The following is an 18066-nucleotide window of genomic DNA, read 5'->3' as shown; positions in this document are numbered from 1 at the left end:
CCCAGCACGAAAGGCACCAGGTATAAATACATTTTACATACATACATACAATCACGCCTGTATCCCATAAAGGGGTAGGCAGAGCACATGAAACTACTAAAGTCTCAGTGCCACTCTTGGCAATTAAGGGGTTGAAAGAAAACGTACATAACATCACAAGAGTTAGATTTTTTCGAAGAAACACAACTTATGAAAATATATCCTATCCTTTTATTACTTTTGTACACAAAGACTGCAAAATTGCAGCCAGTGCAAGCAATGTGAACACATTTTCTGCAAGAAACAAAAGAGCGTTCATTGGCAGAATACAGGAACCGCAAAGTATATTTTACATGCACCTTTATAATATTTTAAATTAAAATAATTCTACTAGCAATATTTTACTAGTACCTGGCTTTTATTCAGCTCCCGGAGCTACATGCAAAGATTTGTTTATATTTGGCCCAGTTTCAGCTGCATTTTGCTATCGGCAGCAATAACACGTTACAGTAATAAAAGTCAATATGGCAGTTTGGTTCATATCAAAAGTTGGCCCGGGTTCAGGGGCGGAATTACAGACGCCAGCGATGCTAGCTTGTCTTAGTAAACCAGTCTATACTAATAGACATATCAAAAAGGCCAATTTAAACGTACACCGATAACACAACGATATCCGAAACATGTCTTTCAGCCAATACAGCAAGCAGGAGCGAAATGCACAATATTCGAAAAAAATCCTTGAGATGTTTTTATGTCGTCTGTTAGTATGGACTTGCGTACGGCTGCGTTCAGCGACGACGACGTGGAAGCATCTTCGAGCAATTATTGGTAACCCTTAGAATTCGCCTGTCATATTTTTTTCAAATTTTGATTCGATGGTGTGAGCCACCTTCTCATCTACAGGCGACCGGTTGCTCTTTGTATAAAGGATATTGAAGTGGAACAAGATATAGGAAGCGTGCGTTCTCGCAACTCATGCTAACAGGTGAAATAATTTAGACGACCGGTCTGGCGCAGTCGGTAGTGACCCTGCCAGCTACGCCGCGGTCCCGGGTTCGAATCCCGGTAAGGGCATTCATTTGTGTGATGAGCACAGATATTTTTTTCCTGAGTCATGGATGTCTTCTATGTACATAAGTATTTATATATTATACATATCGTTGTCTAAGTACCCATAACACAAGCCTTCTTGAGCTTACCGTGGGCCTCAGTCAATCTGTGTAAGAATGTCCTTATAATATTTATGTCCTTATAATATATTTAAATACTGATGGTCTGGCTCGGTTCCGGCGCGGTCTCGTAAGTCCGTCACGTAAGTTACAGTATTTAGTGCGACTCAAAAATCGTCGGTTCTCTGAGTCATCCTCCTTGCGAAACCGAAAAGCGACAGGCAAATATCAAATGACATTTCACGCATAAGTTCCGAAAAACTCATTGGTACGAGCCAGGTTTCGAACCCGCGACCTCCGGATCGTCGGTTCTTTGAATAAAGACTTACACTGAGTTACGGTCAAACTTCGACTCGCCCGCACTCTCGTAACTATGGTAACATCAGCCAGAACGGCGTTAACAGACATTCGGCGCATCTGTCTGCCGCCCAGCGCGATACGTTTTTAATATAAAACCGTGCCTATTACGTGGTGCGAATTATGGGGCTTATAGGGAGTCCCCGGGACAGGACTAGCAAAATGTTGACAAAACCAGAAACTGCTGCTATATTAATGACTCGAGTCCACTCTGTAAAATGCATTAAAAATAGTATTGTTCGGCAAATAAAGCCTAACAAGCAGGCCTCAGGAAAAATATAGAGGTGATGTTCCAGGTTAGTTTTACATGCATTGGACTGTATCAGAAAACAAAGTAAGTACATAATTACAATAGGCTAGTTTCTTAAAATAAAATATTTTATGCAGTGCACAAAATAAAACACCACATAATTAGAAGAAAAATATGGACAGTAGTTATTTTTAAACATAGTAGACCTGAAACGCCGCAAATATGCCACCCTTGGCAGCAGTTACATTTTTGCGGCGTTTGGTGTGGAAACACTGGGGCCATGGGGGCCAAGCGCGCGTCAGCTATACAAAGAGTTAGCGGCGCTCCTAATTGACGTCACAGGTGACCAGAGGGCTGGCCAATATTTTGCTCAACGTATAAGCATTGCCATCCAACGTGGCAATGCGGCCAGCCTTCTGGGCACACTGCCCGGTGGCAGCGACTTGGTGAGGTTTTTTATTTATAAGTTATTTTAATTAAATCTAATTTATTTTATTTATTCCTTATTTCTAAGTTTATTTATAGTTGTTATATTGTTTGTTTTTCAAAATAAATTATTATTTAACATAATTTCTATTTAATAAGTAAAAAAGAGAGATATAAATTAAATTAATTGACCGTGACGTCACTCCTCAGTATTTCATAGTAATTCCATATTAGCAAATCGTTTTGACAGTTAATAAAAAGAAGCTGATTTCACTAGTAGGAAACTAGCCTATTCCGACCCGCTCTGCTCGAAACTTCGTAAACATGAAAAACAATGAGTACTTTTCATAACTTGACCTCGAGTTATATTCATCTAGATTTCTATTTTTTAGCGTGTAAAGATGAAAGACAAGCATCAGACAGAATTTTTAATATTGATATCGGTTCACTATACATACTGCCGTATTCGAACGAAGCATTATTCGAGAACATCAAGAACGATATCATTGCAATACAATAACAGAATCTCTGAAACTGCCAAAAGCGAAGTTTTTTTTTTTAAAAAAAAGCGTTGTGTTTGACCCTGATGTATTTGAACTACGTCGTATCTACGTATAATACTTGTCTTATGTTAACCTCAAATCTGGCCGATAATTTTAGGTTAGAATCCCGAAGCATTTTCCGTCTGAGTTTTTACAGCAGTTAGCTTGGAGTCATTAATTGTCAAGAGCGGAGCGGGCTGGAAGCTTACATGATATTTATTACTGGTGCTTTAATGTCCCATTTTCTAGCACTTTGCAGGCTAATATAGGAAATAGCATGGCCACTATTTGTAACGTGCCGATAGCATTTTCAGGAAGATAGTAAACTATTTTTTTTTAAATGCTTGTTTGAATACCTACGCTACATCCAATTTATTTTAAGGATAAATTAAACGGTATTTTATATTCTTAAATAAAAGCACTCGTAATTACTTGGTAGGTAATATTTACTCGTATACTGTGTTTTTGACTTACTCTTATTTTCAGAGAAAAATTTCCCAGCAGCAATGTACTGTAAACGTGGTTGCGAGACAATCAATGACAACTGGAGCTAAACGCGAGTGTAGAATTAATGTAGGTCCATTATTATCTTTCCATTTTTGACTTACTCACCACCATTAAGAGGTTCGAAGGTTTACATGATTCGAGATAATGCCGAGAGAAGGCTAGTTAGAAATGTAGGTCCATTATTATCTTTGACTTTGTATGAAACATGATCGCAGAAACGTGTAAATAACTATTGGGTAAGCACAGTTATACCCCTGTCGATCACTTAATAATGCGATGTACATTGTCTGTGGACAGACAAGCGGTAAGTGTTCAAAGTTTGAGACTCGCGTCACTTGGGTCTGAAGGTATTTTTATTGGTGGCACCGAGCGCAAGTCCCAACGTTCTGGGGCGGACCAGTGTAACAAGATCTTTGAAATCAGCTTACTTCTTGATACGATAGTTTAAACGGCTTTGATATTTGTAGGGACAATTACACTACCTTTGATATAGGCTGTTCTTGGTCAGTTATAACTATCATACATTTCGTAATCAAAAAAATGTTAAATATTTAAATAATGTGATGTAGGTTTGACGTCCTTCAGGTGCAATTCCAATTTTGTGTACATTAAAGGAGCAACCATTAAACGTCTTACTAACGATCATACTCGCTAGTCTCGCTAATACATAATGATGTGTAATAAAATTTCTGAGACATTCCTCCGCCGAAACAAAGCGTTCTGGTAACTGCAAGCTACACGCTTAAAACAAATTGTAATCGCGAGACTTCACGGGCATTAAATATAACAAACGCGTTAGAACAATCCTCGATGTCACGACATAAAGCTGAACACAAATATAAACACAAAGAAGCTTTCACGACAACACTAGGCGTAATTTTGCGAGCTATGTCATGAGTGTTCAGCGATTTCAAATTAAATTTTCCTTTCTTCTATGAAGAAAGGATTCTTTAATGATGACTCTCACTAGTACAACGCGAGGCTCGGGCCCTGCCATCTGACACATCATTTTCTATGACCGCTGAAAGGTGGGATGTGGAGCTACCACGTCCCGACCCGCCTCTCTGGACCATATGAGTCACCCTTAAGTGGTGGCACTAAATACCCTTCGTCATGAGGGTACAACACAACCTAGTTAGAGTTACGCCTATAAAACTCGAAAGAATCGAGACAGGGCTCAAAGAGGGCTTCCATTTATCGCGTTAGGGGTTTATGAGGTTTTATAATGTTTTAAATAGTTTTTAGTGTAATTACCATATTCTTTTCGATTTGTATGTTTGGTAACTTATCCATATTTATACTATTTTTGGTACAAACCCTCTCCGCGGGACCGCGTGAAATTTAGTGAAGTTTGGCCTGTTTGCGTTTTCTAATCGTCACTATCACCATCGTCACCATGACCGGCACCGACCTATTTAAATATTTAAATTTTGATTCGCTTACTTAGTATAATGTTTTCCCGTGTGACTCAGATTACTCAGCACAATGGGGTTAATAAACTAACCCAATCATTGACATTTTGATCGATTAGGCAGACAGCTGTTTATGTACCTAGAGGGTTACGCGATTATCAGGGAATCGATGACATACTTAGATTGGAACTTGTAAGTCACGATCAAAACATAATGGCATTTTGCCATCTCTAATCCTGTAGGAATCAATGATGAATACTTTTTTTAATATATTTATATTGGTGAGATATTTATAAAAAAAAGATATCACACATCACACGCCGATTCGTGCCACGCGCCGCCTCGCTTCTAATGAGTTGATTTAGATACGACTGTCAAGTCAACCATTGAATTAACAAGTGCTGAAGATCTCCTTATCTGAGACGCTAATCATTTTTCATATGAATGCGACATAAAACCATTAATGCATCGTTCGCTACGCTGCAAATAATAGGCATCTTAGCAAACAGCAGAGGGTGTAAAGAATGTCGAATAAAACCGCTATTGTCTCATGGCTGTACCATAGGCAAACTCAAGATGTCAGTGCGGGAATACTTTCCGCGAGTCGCAAAGTTCCGCAAGTTGCGCTGCAGGCTGCACATTCCCAATAACACAGGAAAGCGAGGAATATTCTAGAATGAACCAGTTAACTATTTAGATAAACTTTGCAACTATATAAGGAGTAACAAAAATAGGAGGTATCCATTAAAAGGGTTACTCACCTTACACCAAGTCACAAAAAATGTAAAAAAAAAATTTACACGTGAATATTTTTTTTAATCTTTCATAATCAACACACGATATTCAAATTCCCTTCAACGAACCGTTAAACGAATCCCCTATATATATATATATATATTGTATTGTCTAACTGTATGAAGAAGTCGACTGGCGGTAGCCTATACCGTGCAGTCCACATGGCTTAGGGCCGCATTTAATGGAGACTCGCTACTTTTGATCGCGATAGCACTGAGGGAACGAGGAAGAAGCATTCTTTACATCTTGCAATGAATAGTGTCAGAATATCATGGAGCGCATTTTATACAGGGTATCTCGAAACATTACCCACACTCGGTATGAAGGTATAAAGAATAATGTTTAAGATTCTGGCGAGGCCTGGTGCAACTTATGTTGACCGTAAATTTGCAAGCGAATTCATTTAGCTGACAGACGTTTTGAGTTTAAGTTAGGTCTGGAGTTGCGAGCCTATATAATCAGAAGAACGCGTAACTAACCTAAATACACGAAAAAACCTTTGGCCGAGGGATATACTTAAATGGAATGAATGCCATAAAAAATTTACACAATTGTCGACTTTTTTTTTCACCAACGATTTTTTTTCCAAATTTTGTGAACTCATCTCGAGAAGTAACATCGATTATAAACATAAACAGCACAATTCCATAAGATTTGAGTATGAACAATTAACCTTCGAAAGATTGCTATGCTAACGCCATCTGTGCGCTCGTGTTGTATTCAGGCAGCACGAAAGCCTTCTACGAATACGAACCTGCAATGCTCGCTACTGTATGGTACAACATTCCTTCCTGTTTAGACCAATTTTCTTCGAGATGGCACTATTTCAAAAAAAAACACAAATAGGTAAAATGAGTTGGCGGTAAACTTCCGGCCAAATACACTTCTATATTAAATGTTAGGTGCCTAATTTTCATACCCAGATATATCTACATTTTAGATAACTTTCAGTACCTAATACAACATTAATCTGCATTTTGGAGAAGCCTTAAGAAATCTTTAACTATAAAGAATATTTTATAAAAGGTACAACAACAGAAATATTCCTAAAAGGCCAAAAAAAACTTAAATACAAACTCACCTTAACATATTTAATTTGCCTGTGCACTAAAAATCACTCATAGTACCCACAAAAATTATCGTTTCAAACATTTCTAAACTTGAATCAATTTTTTCTCAAAATTACCCAAAATGCCACGGTCACAACGAAAGCTCACAACCACCAGACAGTGAATAACCAAAGTCAGCACTCTGATTCACTTCGGCGGGAAAAAGATACTGTTTTGTATTCCGTCTCTATTCCTCTCACAGCTATTTGTATATGTCTATCTCAGAGGTGCCGATTAAACTAAAACCATTACGGCGAGAACAAAAAAGGTCCCCTCAGTGTAAATCGCAATATATCATCGCTTGACGTCCCGCTTAGGGCGCTCATCCCCAACGCACACTAAGACTATGCAACATTACCTGGTCTCCCTTCACGAATATTTCTAAACCGTCAAGAGGTCTCACTAATGTTAGTTTCTGAGTAACGGGCTATAGGAATACGGCTAGGATTCGGGCTGCTTTTGACAAAAGCAGTAAATTTACTGCAGTAACGGTTGCAATTTCGATGTCCTTGGATTATGTGCAGCTGTTTGGTCTAGCAATAAAAATGCGTGATAAAACCTGTGAGTATGAAATTTAACCACGTACAATCAGAGCAATTTATGTGCTCTAGAGTAAAATAATTATTTTATTAAAATTTTAAATTTTGTTGCTCGACGACGAAGACTAAGTTATAGTGCAATCTTCAATCCTTCATTTAGTCTTTGCGCATTTTAAACAAAAAATAAAATATTAGAATCAGTACATTGGATACCATTTCATATCTTTTTTTTCTGACAAATTAGCTATGAAACAATTAAGAAACCATTACACTATTGTTTAGTTAGAGTATTGCTGCGCAACATTACAAATTGGATTTGTTGCCTGGATTTTCAATATTTCCGGCCGCATTTAATACCGCATTATCTACTAATTTTGGCGCAGCACTAATTCTGGTGTTGTCATAATTTGAACAGCACCTCAAGCTAAGCCGTGCGCGGGACCCAATCTCACGGGCGCCCATCTATCACGTACGACAATGCCTTTCGACCAAACACCTTTGTAAAGGACTTGTATGGACTTCTGACTTTCTGTCTCATCATGCTGGCCATGCCATCTGGTTTACTTTCGAACTGGGAACTATTTAGGGTGTTGATGTTGGTATGAAAACGAGAAGTGACCAGGTGTTGTCTTGAGTAGCTTTTTAGAACGGAAGGTCTACCGCCAACATAAAAAAAAACACATTTTGTGAGGTAAGTACCTTGTTTCTCTGTCTTTCTTGCTTAAGAGCAGAGCAAAACAATTTTATTTTTATTTCGCAGTAATTTTTACATACCTAAATAAATATCCTTTCTAACGTTTCCCGTTCCCCTTCTTCCTTTTTGATCCTTCCGATCCTCGCAACACCTAGGTAGTGGCGTTTGAGAGGTACAGATACAGGACCCATGTATAAAATCTAACTACCTTCGTAATTAGTCGCTTTTCTTTATTTTTTGGCACCTTATATCTGGTTATCTTAATGAGTCGGTGAGCATCCCGACTTGCGTAAGCGTTTGTGGTTTTGGTCCGAGTGTTGAACCCACATACCTATAGCAAAGACAAGTTAATAATATAGACTGTCAATCTGGAGAGGCGACCAAACTTATCGATGTACTTTAACTCAATATTTTTAAAGCACTTATTATGTAAGTAGTAAGTCTTGTACACAATACGCGTCAATTCATCGTCAGGTCATAATACACAAGGGAAAAAATGCAACAAAAATTAAAGATACTATCCTCACGCAACCATATTCCAAGAATTATTTGTCACCATCATCGTTCATGAGTGAAATATAAATGGTAACTAGACTCTTCTTACTCTCTCATTTTTGTAATCTTCTGAAGAACCTAAGAAGATACGAATAAGTAGACGAATGGATTAAAATACCATTATTGCATTAACTGAAACTACAGTAACAGCACAGTATAAACCAGTAATAACTCTTCTTACAAACTTCACGCCGCGCGGTGTGTCCCCCTCCCTCCCCTCGCATGCAGCGAAAACATGCGAAACTGGTAATTATTGGGCTGGACAGCCGGGGCCGCGTTTGCGCGCTGTTTTGATGTGTGTGTGAAAATGACGTCAGTGCCGAGGTCATTTCGTTACTGTAGTGTTTATGAATGTATGGAGAACAGTTCTAAAAATCCGAATATAACATTCTTCACAATTCCTAGACTTCCAGAAAAGTAAGTGGTTTTTATACTTATATTTTTGCAGCGTTAGGTAAAAGTGAGATATAGTGATGCATTAAAATCAATAAGGATTTACCTGTAACGACATTAATTACTTTGCAACCAAATACTTGTTTTTTATTTAGGTAGATGATGCGATCTATCTTATCTCGAAAGTTTGGTACCTACTTAAATATTGTGGAACCATCTATTCAGACATTTTATGTAAATACTATTTCGTCAGTATTTAAGAAAAAAACACGTACCTACTTGAATGGTACGTAGTAGAAAGTGCGTTTTTGTTTTAAATAATATCTAAGTATAACATATAAATTACCACATACGTGATGTGAAAAGCCGTCCCCGTGAATATCTCATTTTGCTCGGGATCGTTACACAATCTAGTATTGCGCTTCTGCGACTAATATATGAATAATATTTTTTTGTGTATTCAATATTGACTGGTGTGGTATTGTTATACTAATACTTACAGTTACCTAATAGTACCTATTAGATAACAACAACTTACTTTGTACGAAGTTGATTGATTAACTTTATAGTAATTTTGTTCAACCCTGCGTGACCTTGCGCAGTAGAGACCGCCCGCATCTACCTGCCGGAGATTAACTACTGAATATTCCTTATACTGTGGTAACAGTATGTGATGTGCCTATTTCTTAGTAACATGTCTTTGTCTACAACAAATCAAGTTTTATCACGAACATGAAGTGGGCTAATTGGTAGATAAGTTCATCTTTAGGTTCAACCAACTATGTAGAACAACCTACCACTGTTGAAGGTACCTTCGTATGAGATGTAACCAGTTCGAATCCTTCCTGTTTTTCCTTTCAAACAACAAGGTTAATTTTACTTTACCTGTAAGTACCTACCAAGACAAAAATCTGAAAAAGTCAACCCCCCTCTACACCCCCAGTACAACTCCTACCCTCAAGGACCTTTAGTGTGTTTATCCTGGACACCACTAAGTATAACTATGCCAATTTACAAAAGTACACAAATTACTTACCTACCTACTCTGATTGGCCATTTTCGTTTTAATTTGGCGAGGGTAAAATGCCTATTTCCACAGAAATATTTTTAATAAGTACAATAAAAACTTATAATTCTGAAAAATGTACGCATTGCCCCATCCTTGACCTATCCTTGTTTTAATTGGTTTTTAATCACTTATGCGACCCCGATACTCACAGCAGCTGAATAAAGATGTACTTAAGTGTTTGATTTTTATAATCCAATTGTGGATATGTTTACATATAGTCGACTCTATTCACCCAGTGACCCAACTCAAATAAACTAAGTGATTTAGGTAAACTATAAATGGTTAAATACACTTAATTCGCCTATGATTTTTTGGGAGTATTAGGTGTATTTATTAGGTATTTTCAGCCCTTTTGAATTTTGATCTCCAAAATGTAGACTAGGTACCTGTAGCACCGCCATTGTTATTATATGCATATTTACCTAGCGATTCCTGCACGGGAAGCATGGTCGCGCGATAGACGATAAAATATCAGGCCGTTCCTATCGCACTTACAAATAGTGCGATAGGGACGGTCTGCTATTTTATGGTCTATCGCAAGACCATGCTTCCCGTGCTGGGCTATTTTATAACACTAGCTATACCTACCTGCAGCCACTAACGTCAAATAAAAATAAGGGCTTATTTACAGGCGCTCGCAAACGATTTTAGCCACATTGTCGACTGTTGAGGTTACATATATAATTCAGCACACCACAATGTGGGTATTTAATGAAACTCGCACGCGGCGTCTTGCACCGTGTAAATGGGCCCTAATGGCAAGTTTTCCACTTGAATATGTAAGAATGAGAAACAAATAGACGAGACTTCGAGTTTTGATTTATATTTTAAATAAATAAAAAAATCGTTTATTCTCAAAATAAACCTTTCTTTGATAACATTAATTCTTCTGCCAAACTGCAGGACAGTTTGTTGACAGAGGGGACTCCCTTACGTAATATAAGTCACAGCCACAGGACAGCGACATTTCTTTATCCCAAGTAGGTAGTCGGTAATTTCAGATCTATAGCAAGAGATCTAGAGCTGGGGAACCTCTGCCCTACAGAAACCCGTAGTTACGAGTAAGTAACACTAACAAACTTTACTTTAAATAGCTTGTTGGTCTCCCTAGACATCGGCGACTGCTTACCATCTGATAGGTCGTATACTTATTTTCCACTGACGTACCTATGCTCGAGGTAAGTAGGTACCTACGCTTGATAAGATTTTTTAGTTCAAAAGAGGTTTAACGTACCCATTCGACTACTCGTACACGTACAATGCTTATCGGTTGAAGGCAAAGTAGCAAGTTAGAATTGACAGATGTGACAAGCGTTTTAGCTACCGGAATACCAGGATTTTAAACTATTATCTTGTGTCCATTTACTATCAGAGACCCGGTATGTCCGCCTTATCGCACACCAAGAAACCTGTCGTGTACAGACACGACACACTAACGGACAAAGTCATTACCAAATTAACGACATTCAGGTGAACAAAAAAGCATTTTGTAAACAAGCCTCAGTCAATACGGTCGTTTAAGTACTTTCCTACTTTATTATGTTTTGATATCATTACTTGTATCGTAAGGGTGCTAAGTGTATCTGATTGAGTGTTCCAAGAATGTCAACGTCTACCCCGTCCCCTCCGAGCCTGCAGTCGGATGACGACTTAGAAGACTCGAGGGATTCAACGCTGTCTCAATACTCTACTGCAGCTACTTCAAGTCATATATTGAAATCTTCACAGAAACGTGAAATCAAAAACAATGTCGTGACGTCACATGGCGTTGAAGATATTTTGTCAGAATGCGGACCCTATCCTGGCACCGACAACACGTTTCAGACTGCAAAGCGGAGGTCCTCTCCTCAATACCACATTCTTTCGTGCAAGACTATAACTCAAGAGATTCTACGAGTTTTAGTATTCAAGATATACTTGGACTTCCTCATGCTTATAACCCAGCGAATACCCAAGAAGACGTTGAACCTAGATATGACTATCAAATACCTAATTATGAAAACATCAGTAACAGCCCAAATAACGCATATGCTCCAGGAACCGACGACACTGCACCAGAGGACTGTATAGAAAAATCAGGGCACATATATAATCAAAATTCTCATGACGACAATCAAATTATATACAATAGAAATTTTGCAACTAATGAACCTGTTCGGTGTCACCAGAGAAGCAGTATAGGCAACGAGTTAGCAAACGATCCAGGCAGGGAAATCAACGACTTACGTGAGTCCAGTTTCACAACCCAGGTAACTTTATTGTTTTACAAATCTACACCTTATAGTTGTAACAGTAAGATACAAAATGGTTCGGCTTAACCACAAAAAGTACCAGTGTGATTTACCACAAGGCAACCGGATCCATAATGACAATTTAATTTAGTTGCATCTTGTGTCAATTAAACAAATAGGTAGTTTTAAATTCATTACCTATCTGTACAGAAGTGGAGTGAGTCGTATTAATTAAAAGTTATTTTATTTTTCAGAATACGTCGTGGAATAGCAAATCTTCAGCGGCAAGCATATCTATAGCGACTGCGTCTTCACTTTCGGAAAACGGTAAGATAACTGAAGCCTTTTATTAATTTAGTGATTTCATTGAGTGAATAAGCTTGAAACCATAATAGTGAATTACTAATTATTTTTACAGAAATGTCTACGGAATCATCGTCTTATCAGAAAGGTTTTACGAAGCGTGCCCGAACTGCGTACACCAGCTCACAACTAGTGGAGTTAGAAAACGAATTTCATCAGAATCGATATCTATGCCGACCGAGACGTATCGAGCTAGCTAATTATTTACAGCTCTCAGAACGCCAAATAAAAATATGGTTCCAGAATAGAAGGATGAAATATAAGAAGGATAACAAACATAACAAGCCTTCCTCATCTGTTGATGATAGCAGCCCTTCCACGAGTTCCAAAGGTTTATCACCGAATCAAGACCATAAGTTGAGTCATGGGCGAAGCTGCGGCGGGCACGATCGACATCGACGTCTACTCACGGACAGCCACGTATCCCATCATAAAATATGCTTGACTCCGAATGATGCCATATCAAGACCACCGGAATACCCGTCGATAAACACGTTGAAGTCTGTGATAAAGGGCCCGCAGAATTCGAGCGAGCTACCGTCTTACACGCCTTTATCTTATAGCTCGTACTACGCTGCAAACGCCAGCAAGACTTACTCACCGCTGCCGGACGTTTATCGGTACTCGAACGATGAATCACTCCAGAATTCGAATACTTTGTCCACGCTACCTGCTGATTCGTATGTACCGAACGGCGTGAGCTTAAAATTGAACGAGGATATCTCGAGATACACGGCAACTTCATCGTACTACAATCCTTTATCATCTGGCGTCGTTATGCACCCGCCGACCTCAGAGGCCTACGGATTCAGTACGTCGATTCCGGCTTCGATTCCGGCCCCGACGTATGAGGACAGCAACCTCCACGCTCGGTCTTCCTTGCCGCTGCCACAAGATCCTTACTACTCTTATTTAATCTCGTCAGATTCGGCTAATCAGCATCCTTCCACTTCTAACAGCAAATATTTTTCTTACATATCCTTATAATTAATTAATATATACGAGTATGTAATTATCTATTTACAAAACTGATATAAGTATAAGTTTCCCGTGTGGTGACGTTCCCGTGTGGTGACGGTTTAAGAATTTCACCACCCCCTTTCTTCCCGTGGGTGTCGTAGAAGTCGACTGTGGGATATGGGTTAAATTGTGGCGTAGGCGAGAGGCTGGCAACCTGTCACTGCAATGTCACAGTTTCGTTTTCTGTCAACCCCTTATTTGCCAAGAGTGGCACTGAAACGAGTAGTTTCAGGTGCTCTGCCTACCCCTTCATGGGATACAGGCGTGATTGTATGTATGTATGTATATAAGTATACTACTTACTTGCTAAATATGAATGACAGTTTCTACAGTAATTCAAATTTTAATATGATTTAAGTTTGATTGAATCTGTAATTCTCCATGTTTTATGTAGATAATATTCTTCTAAGCTAGTAGAGGACTTAATTAGTTTAATTGTTAAAAATGTTCATTATAAACAGTTATTTGTTGTTAAATTTGTAAATATTTTTGTAGGCAAGGTATTGAAGAGACAATAAAACTGTAAATATGATACAATATTTTTGTTTGTCATTAGTAGTTAAATACATTGCAACCTTGGCACCATGTAAGTTTTAATTTACGTAAAACCTGGTTTTACCAACGATTATGTTGCATATGGATATGATATCTTTAATAACAATAATAACTAAAAATGTTTTTTTTTTCTCGTTAAACTTAGGTTTATCACAGTGTTCATCACATACCTTTACATCATATACCATTGATATTTATCAATAAAAGCCCATTTACACGGTGCGAGAACTCGCATGCGAGTATCATTACATTACGCATTTGAGTGTTGAATAATAAGTAAGCGTGCCTATAGCGTGCATATCGTTTCTATGGGGAATGTTCGATCAGGAGAATATTCACCATATTAAAATGAGAACGTTCTCGAGAACGGCACACCTGACACACCTCTTCGCGCGCCGTTGAAATGGGCCTTCAAAATAAAATAAATATTACCTATGCTCCATAATGATATCACCCTCATCAAAAGAGCAGTTTTGTCAAAATATTAGTTTTTAAAGTTAGCAATTCAAAAACTTGTAAAAAATATGATGGAAAGTATAAATTTGTTATTATTTCACTTACTCCCTAAAAAGTAATAATGCCGAAATATTAATTTAATATTTCATTTTTTTAAGATTTTACAAAATACCTACGCAATTTGCAAATAACCAGAATTTCCACTTAGAAACTTAACTTTTACGAGACAGTCCGGTTGTATGACGCACTTCCGGAAATTATTGAGTGTGCGACTTGTCAAAATTAAAGTTGTGTGTATTATTACCTATTAGAATTACTCTACAATTTAAGGAAAATGTTTCAATGAAGTGTTTTATTGAAACCGATTTAGGTATCCGGTACCCTATTAAAGTGTTATTGTTACATATTGCATAATTTATGTAAAAATAAAATATTTGAACTCCCTTACTCCTATTATTATAAAGTGATGTAGGTTTTTTTATGGCAGTGATGAATGGTAGACAAAATTGTTGTTTTCTTGAGTTACCTATATACATTATTTTACTAAACAAATGAGACATTATATCGTCGTTATTTTATAGCATTGATAGTACTTACTCTAATAACAAAATGAAATACAATAATCTCTTTCACCAGAATTTCATTTCTATTGAAAATATGTATTCAAAAATTAGAACGAGAAAGTCAAAATAAATAAATAAAGATAAATAAGTATTTAAACCAATTTCAGAGAATGAGTAATAAAATTTACATAAGTAGTAAATCGCAGTGCAAATCAGCAATTATACGTAGGTGATAAAGCTGATAAATTACATATTGCAACCATTAACTAGCTGTTTCCAAACACTGTTTTTAATCTAATTGTTGCCGGTTACATATGTAGTATTATATTACAAAGTTAAAAACAAATTTCAAAAGTTTTATTTAAGGAATATAAAAACAAATCATTAACATTCTTTAAAAATAAACAGTTATACCAAATCAATTACCTTATTAATTTACGGAACTATTCACGATATCACCTATCAAGCGGAAGAAAATTCATATTAATATTTAAGAACCGAGGCTATTCTCTAAACAGCTTCCAGCTGATCCACGGCGGATTGCTCGTTGAAGTAGGTACAGACTGCACAGTGTCCATCAGCACGTCAGTCCTGAGTTCCCGCGGGCACGCCTGGAACCTCACCGACATCCCCTGCTGACCTTGCTCGTCTTGCCGCACATTCACTCGCCTCGCCCACTCCCTGTACACCAGCACCACGGCCAGGATTATCAACACCAGTAGCAACATTAGCAAAGTCAATATTAAACACCTTATATGCTCCGGCAGATTCTTGATACTTGGCGTCTCCGTGGTTGTGGTGAACATCTCCGATGATAGCGCACAGTGGTACGTCGAGTTCCAGCACAGTTGCATGTTGCACGCGAGGCCATCCTTTGACTTGCAGAATTCCATAATTTACTTTCTTCAAAGTATCAAACCAACGACGACTGAATACGAAAACGTATTAATAACTATACACAAGACAGAACGAATCCTTAACGATGCCTAACCATATCTAAAGGGCCAGCTGTTCAACTATAGCATTGAATAAATTGACGTAACCTCTTTATCAGTAATCATTACACTGAGCACTAATATATTAATATCCTTTGAACTAATTGACCTATTAGGCTTCAATAATTACATAAAGTATCAATTAATGAGAGTGAATCAGAAATTGAACTCACAAGAACTTTTACCACTTATTAAACGGTACTTCATTTGCAAATGACATTAATTTGGATGAGTTTATTTCTGATGGATTTCGCTTTTGATATCAGTTTATCCGCGGAATTTCCTGCACACGCATATTTATTTTATTAAACATATCACCTGCAGTATATCAATGTACTTACTGCTGCTTAAGATTTTTTAATGCCATATTATAAAAGTTAAGAATTTCACCACCCCGTTTCTTCCCGTGGGTGTCGTAGAAGTCGACTGTGGGATATGGGTTAAATTGTGGCGTAGGCGAGAGGCTGGCAACCTGTCACTGCAATGTCACAGTTTCGTTTCCTGTCAACCGCTTATTTGCCAAGAGTGGCACTGAAACGAGTAGTTTCAGGTGCTCTGCCTACCCCTTCATGGGATACAGGCGTGATTGTATGTATGTATGTATGTATTATAAAAGTAACAGATTCCTAACGGGCTAATTTTTATAGGATGTTTAATGATATTCAAATACGTATAACTAATGGATTTAATGTGACCGTAATATGCTATGACTATATCCAATGTATGAATTATTTCAATCATTGGGAAACATGATTCACCTAGGACATAGGACAATGAGCATTTGTAAGGGTTCTTCAGATGACTGACTCGTTTATAAGCGTCAACACGGGAAAAAGTGTTCGAAATCCCTTTTCAAATAATTTTTTATTCGTTTTAAAATCAGTACCTAGGGAAGATGATGAACGTAGCTATGATGTAGGAATAACTGTTTTAACAGGTCAAAACATGACATCTCAATTCAAAACAAAGTGATTAGTGATACATATTATTGAAAAAATAGGAACCATAACAACAATAAACAAAATTAATCCAAAAAGATATCTCCAACTTTTTGTACCTGAGAACAGTGTATTTTATTGCTTGTTTTGGTCCACAGACAAAACAAGGCCATAAAAGTGGCACCCTTTTTCATTGTCCGTTAAGTCGCTAATCACCTTATTTTGATTTTTGGTCATTTCAAAAAGTAGGTAACAGGAATGACGCCTAATTATGGATTAACTTGAACCAATTAGAGAAATGGAACGGGAGAGGGTAGACCAACACTAATCACCTTGGTATAAAGGGTTTAGGACCCTGTGTTTGCTAATCAGTTGTCTCAATACCTTGATCGAGAATGTCTTCCAGTGACGATTTTACTTTAGCCGAGTTTGGTCTGGTTGAGGCTGACGAAGGAAACGTTCCTGAATGGAATTTGTTTCCAGAGGCATTGCCACAGACTAATGAGGTATATTTTCCTTGTAAAAGTCACTCTCAAAGGGCCCCGACCAAGTTAACTCTGCATGGTTTTTGCAATATCAATCTGAAAATAGTTACCATTAATGCAACTATAATTTGTAGGACCATATTAATTTTTTCATGACACATGTGTAAAGTTGTTTATGTCTTGTGTAAAGTTAACTTCGACAATCTTCAGTCTAGTGCTTCATTCTCAGGTCCCTTTAAAATACAGCAATTATTAACAAAGTTTTTTTTCCTCAGACACAATGGCCCCAGTACGAGCAGCAAACGTGCGTGTGGCAGGAGCAGACGTCTCCAGTGTACCAGCCGACATCGACATTCAACCAAGCGCCGAGTGTACCCACGCCTGTGATGCACACCGTACATACAAGCCCGCACAATCTTCAGTTTATTCAAAATTGCCAGTATATGGCGATGCATTCTGCCCAGGTGAGAATACATTGAACTTATATTAAACTTTGAACTTATACATTATTACATTATTATTTTCTTTTACTTTCTGTACACGTATATACTTGAGTTAAATTGACTAATGTATTTTACTTTATTTTCAGTATCAGCAATTTCCAGTTAATCACCTATACAAGATGCAGCAGCCAATGCTGAAAAATGTGCCATCAAAACACCAC

General features: G+C 37.7%; 1 protein-coding gene across 1 annotated transcript; it reads left to right on the top strand.

Annotated features, from left to right (window-relative positions):
• The first annotated feature begins 11318 nt into the window (after positions 1-11318).
• On the top strand, positions 11319-13467 carry LOC125240534 (homeobox protein Hox-D3-like). The gene is given in 4 exon segments (XM_048148430.1): positions 11319-11615; positions 11618-12045; positions 12282-12354; positions 12446-13467. Coding segments are annotated over 4 exon segments (1650 nt in total). The 5' UTR covers positions 11319-11398; the 3' UTR covers positions 13378-13467.
• The last annotated feature ends 4599 nt before the right edge of the window (positions 13468-18066 follow it).

This window comes from Leguminivora glycinivorella, chromosome 2 (genome assembly GCF_023078275.1).
Source record: "Leguminivora glycinivorella isolate SPB_JAAS2020 chromosome 2, LegGlyc_1.1, whole genome shotgun sequence".
Lineage (NCBI taxonomy): Eukaryota > Metazoa > Arthropoda > Insecta > Lepidoptera > Tortricidae > Leguminivora > Leguminivora glycinivorella.
The sequence above is the reverse complement of the archived record's forward strand: the minus strand, read 5'-3'. Positions and strand labels throughout refer to the sequence as shown.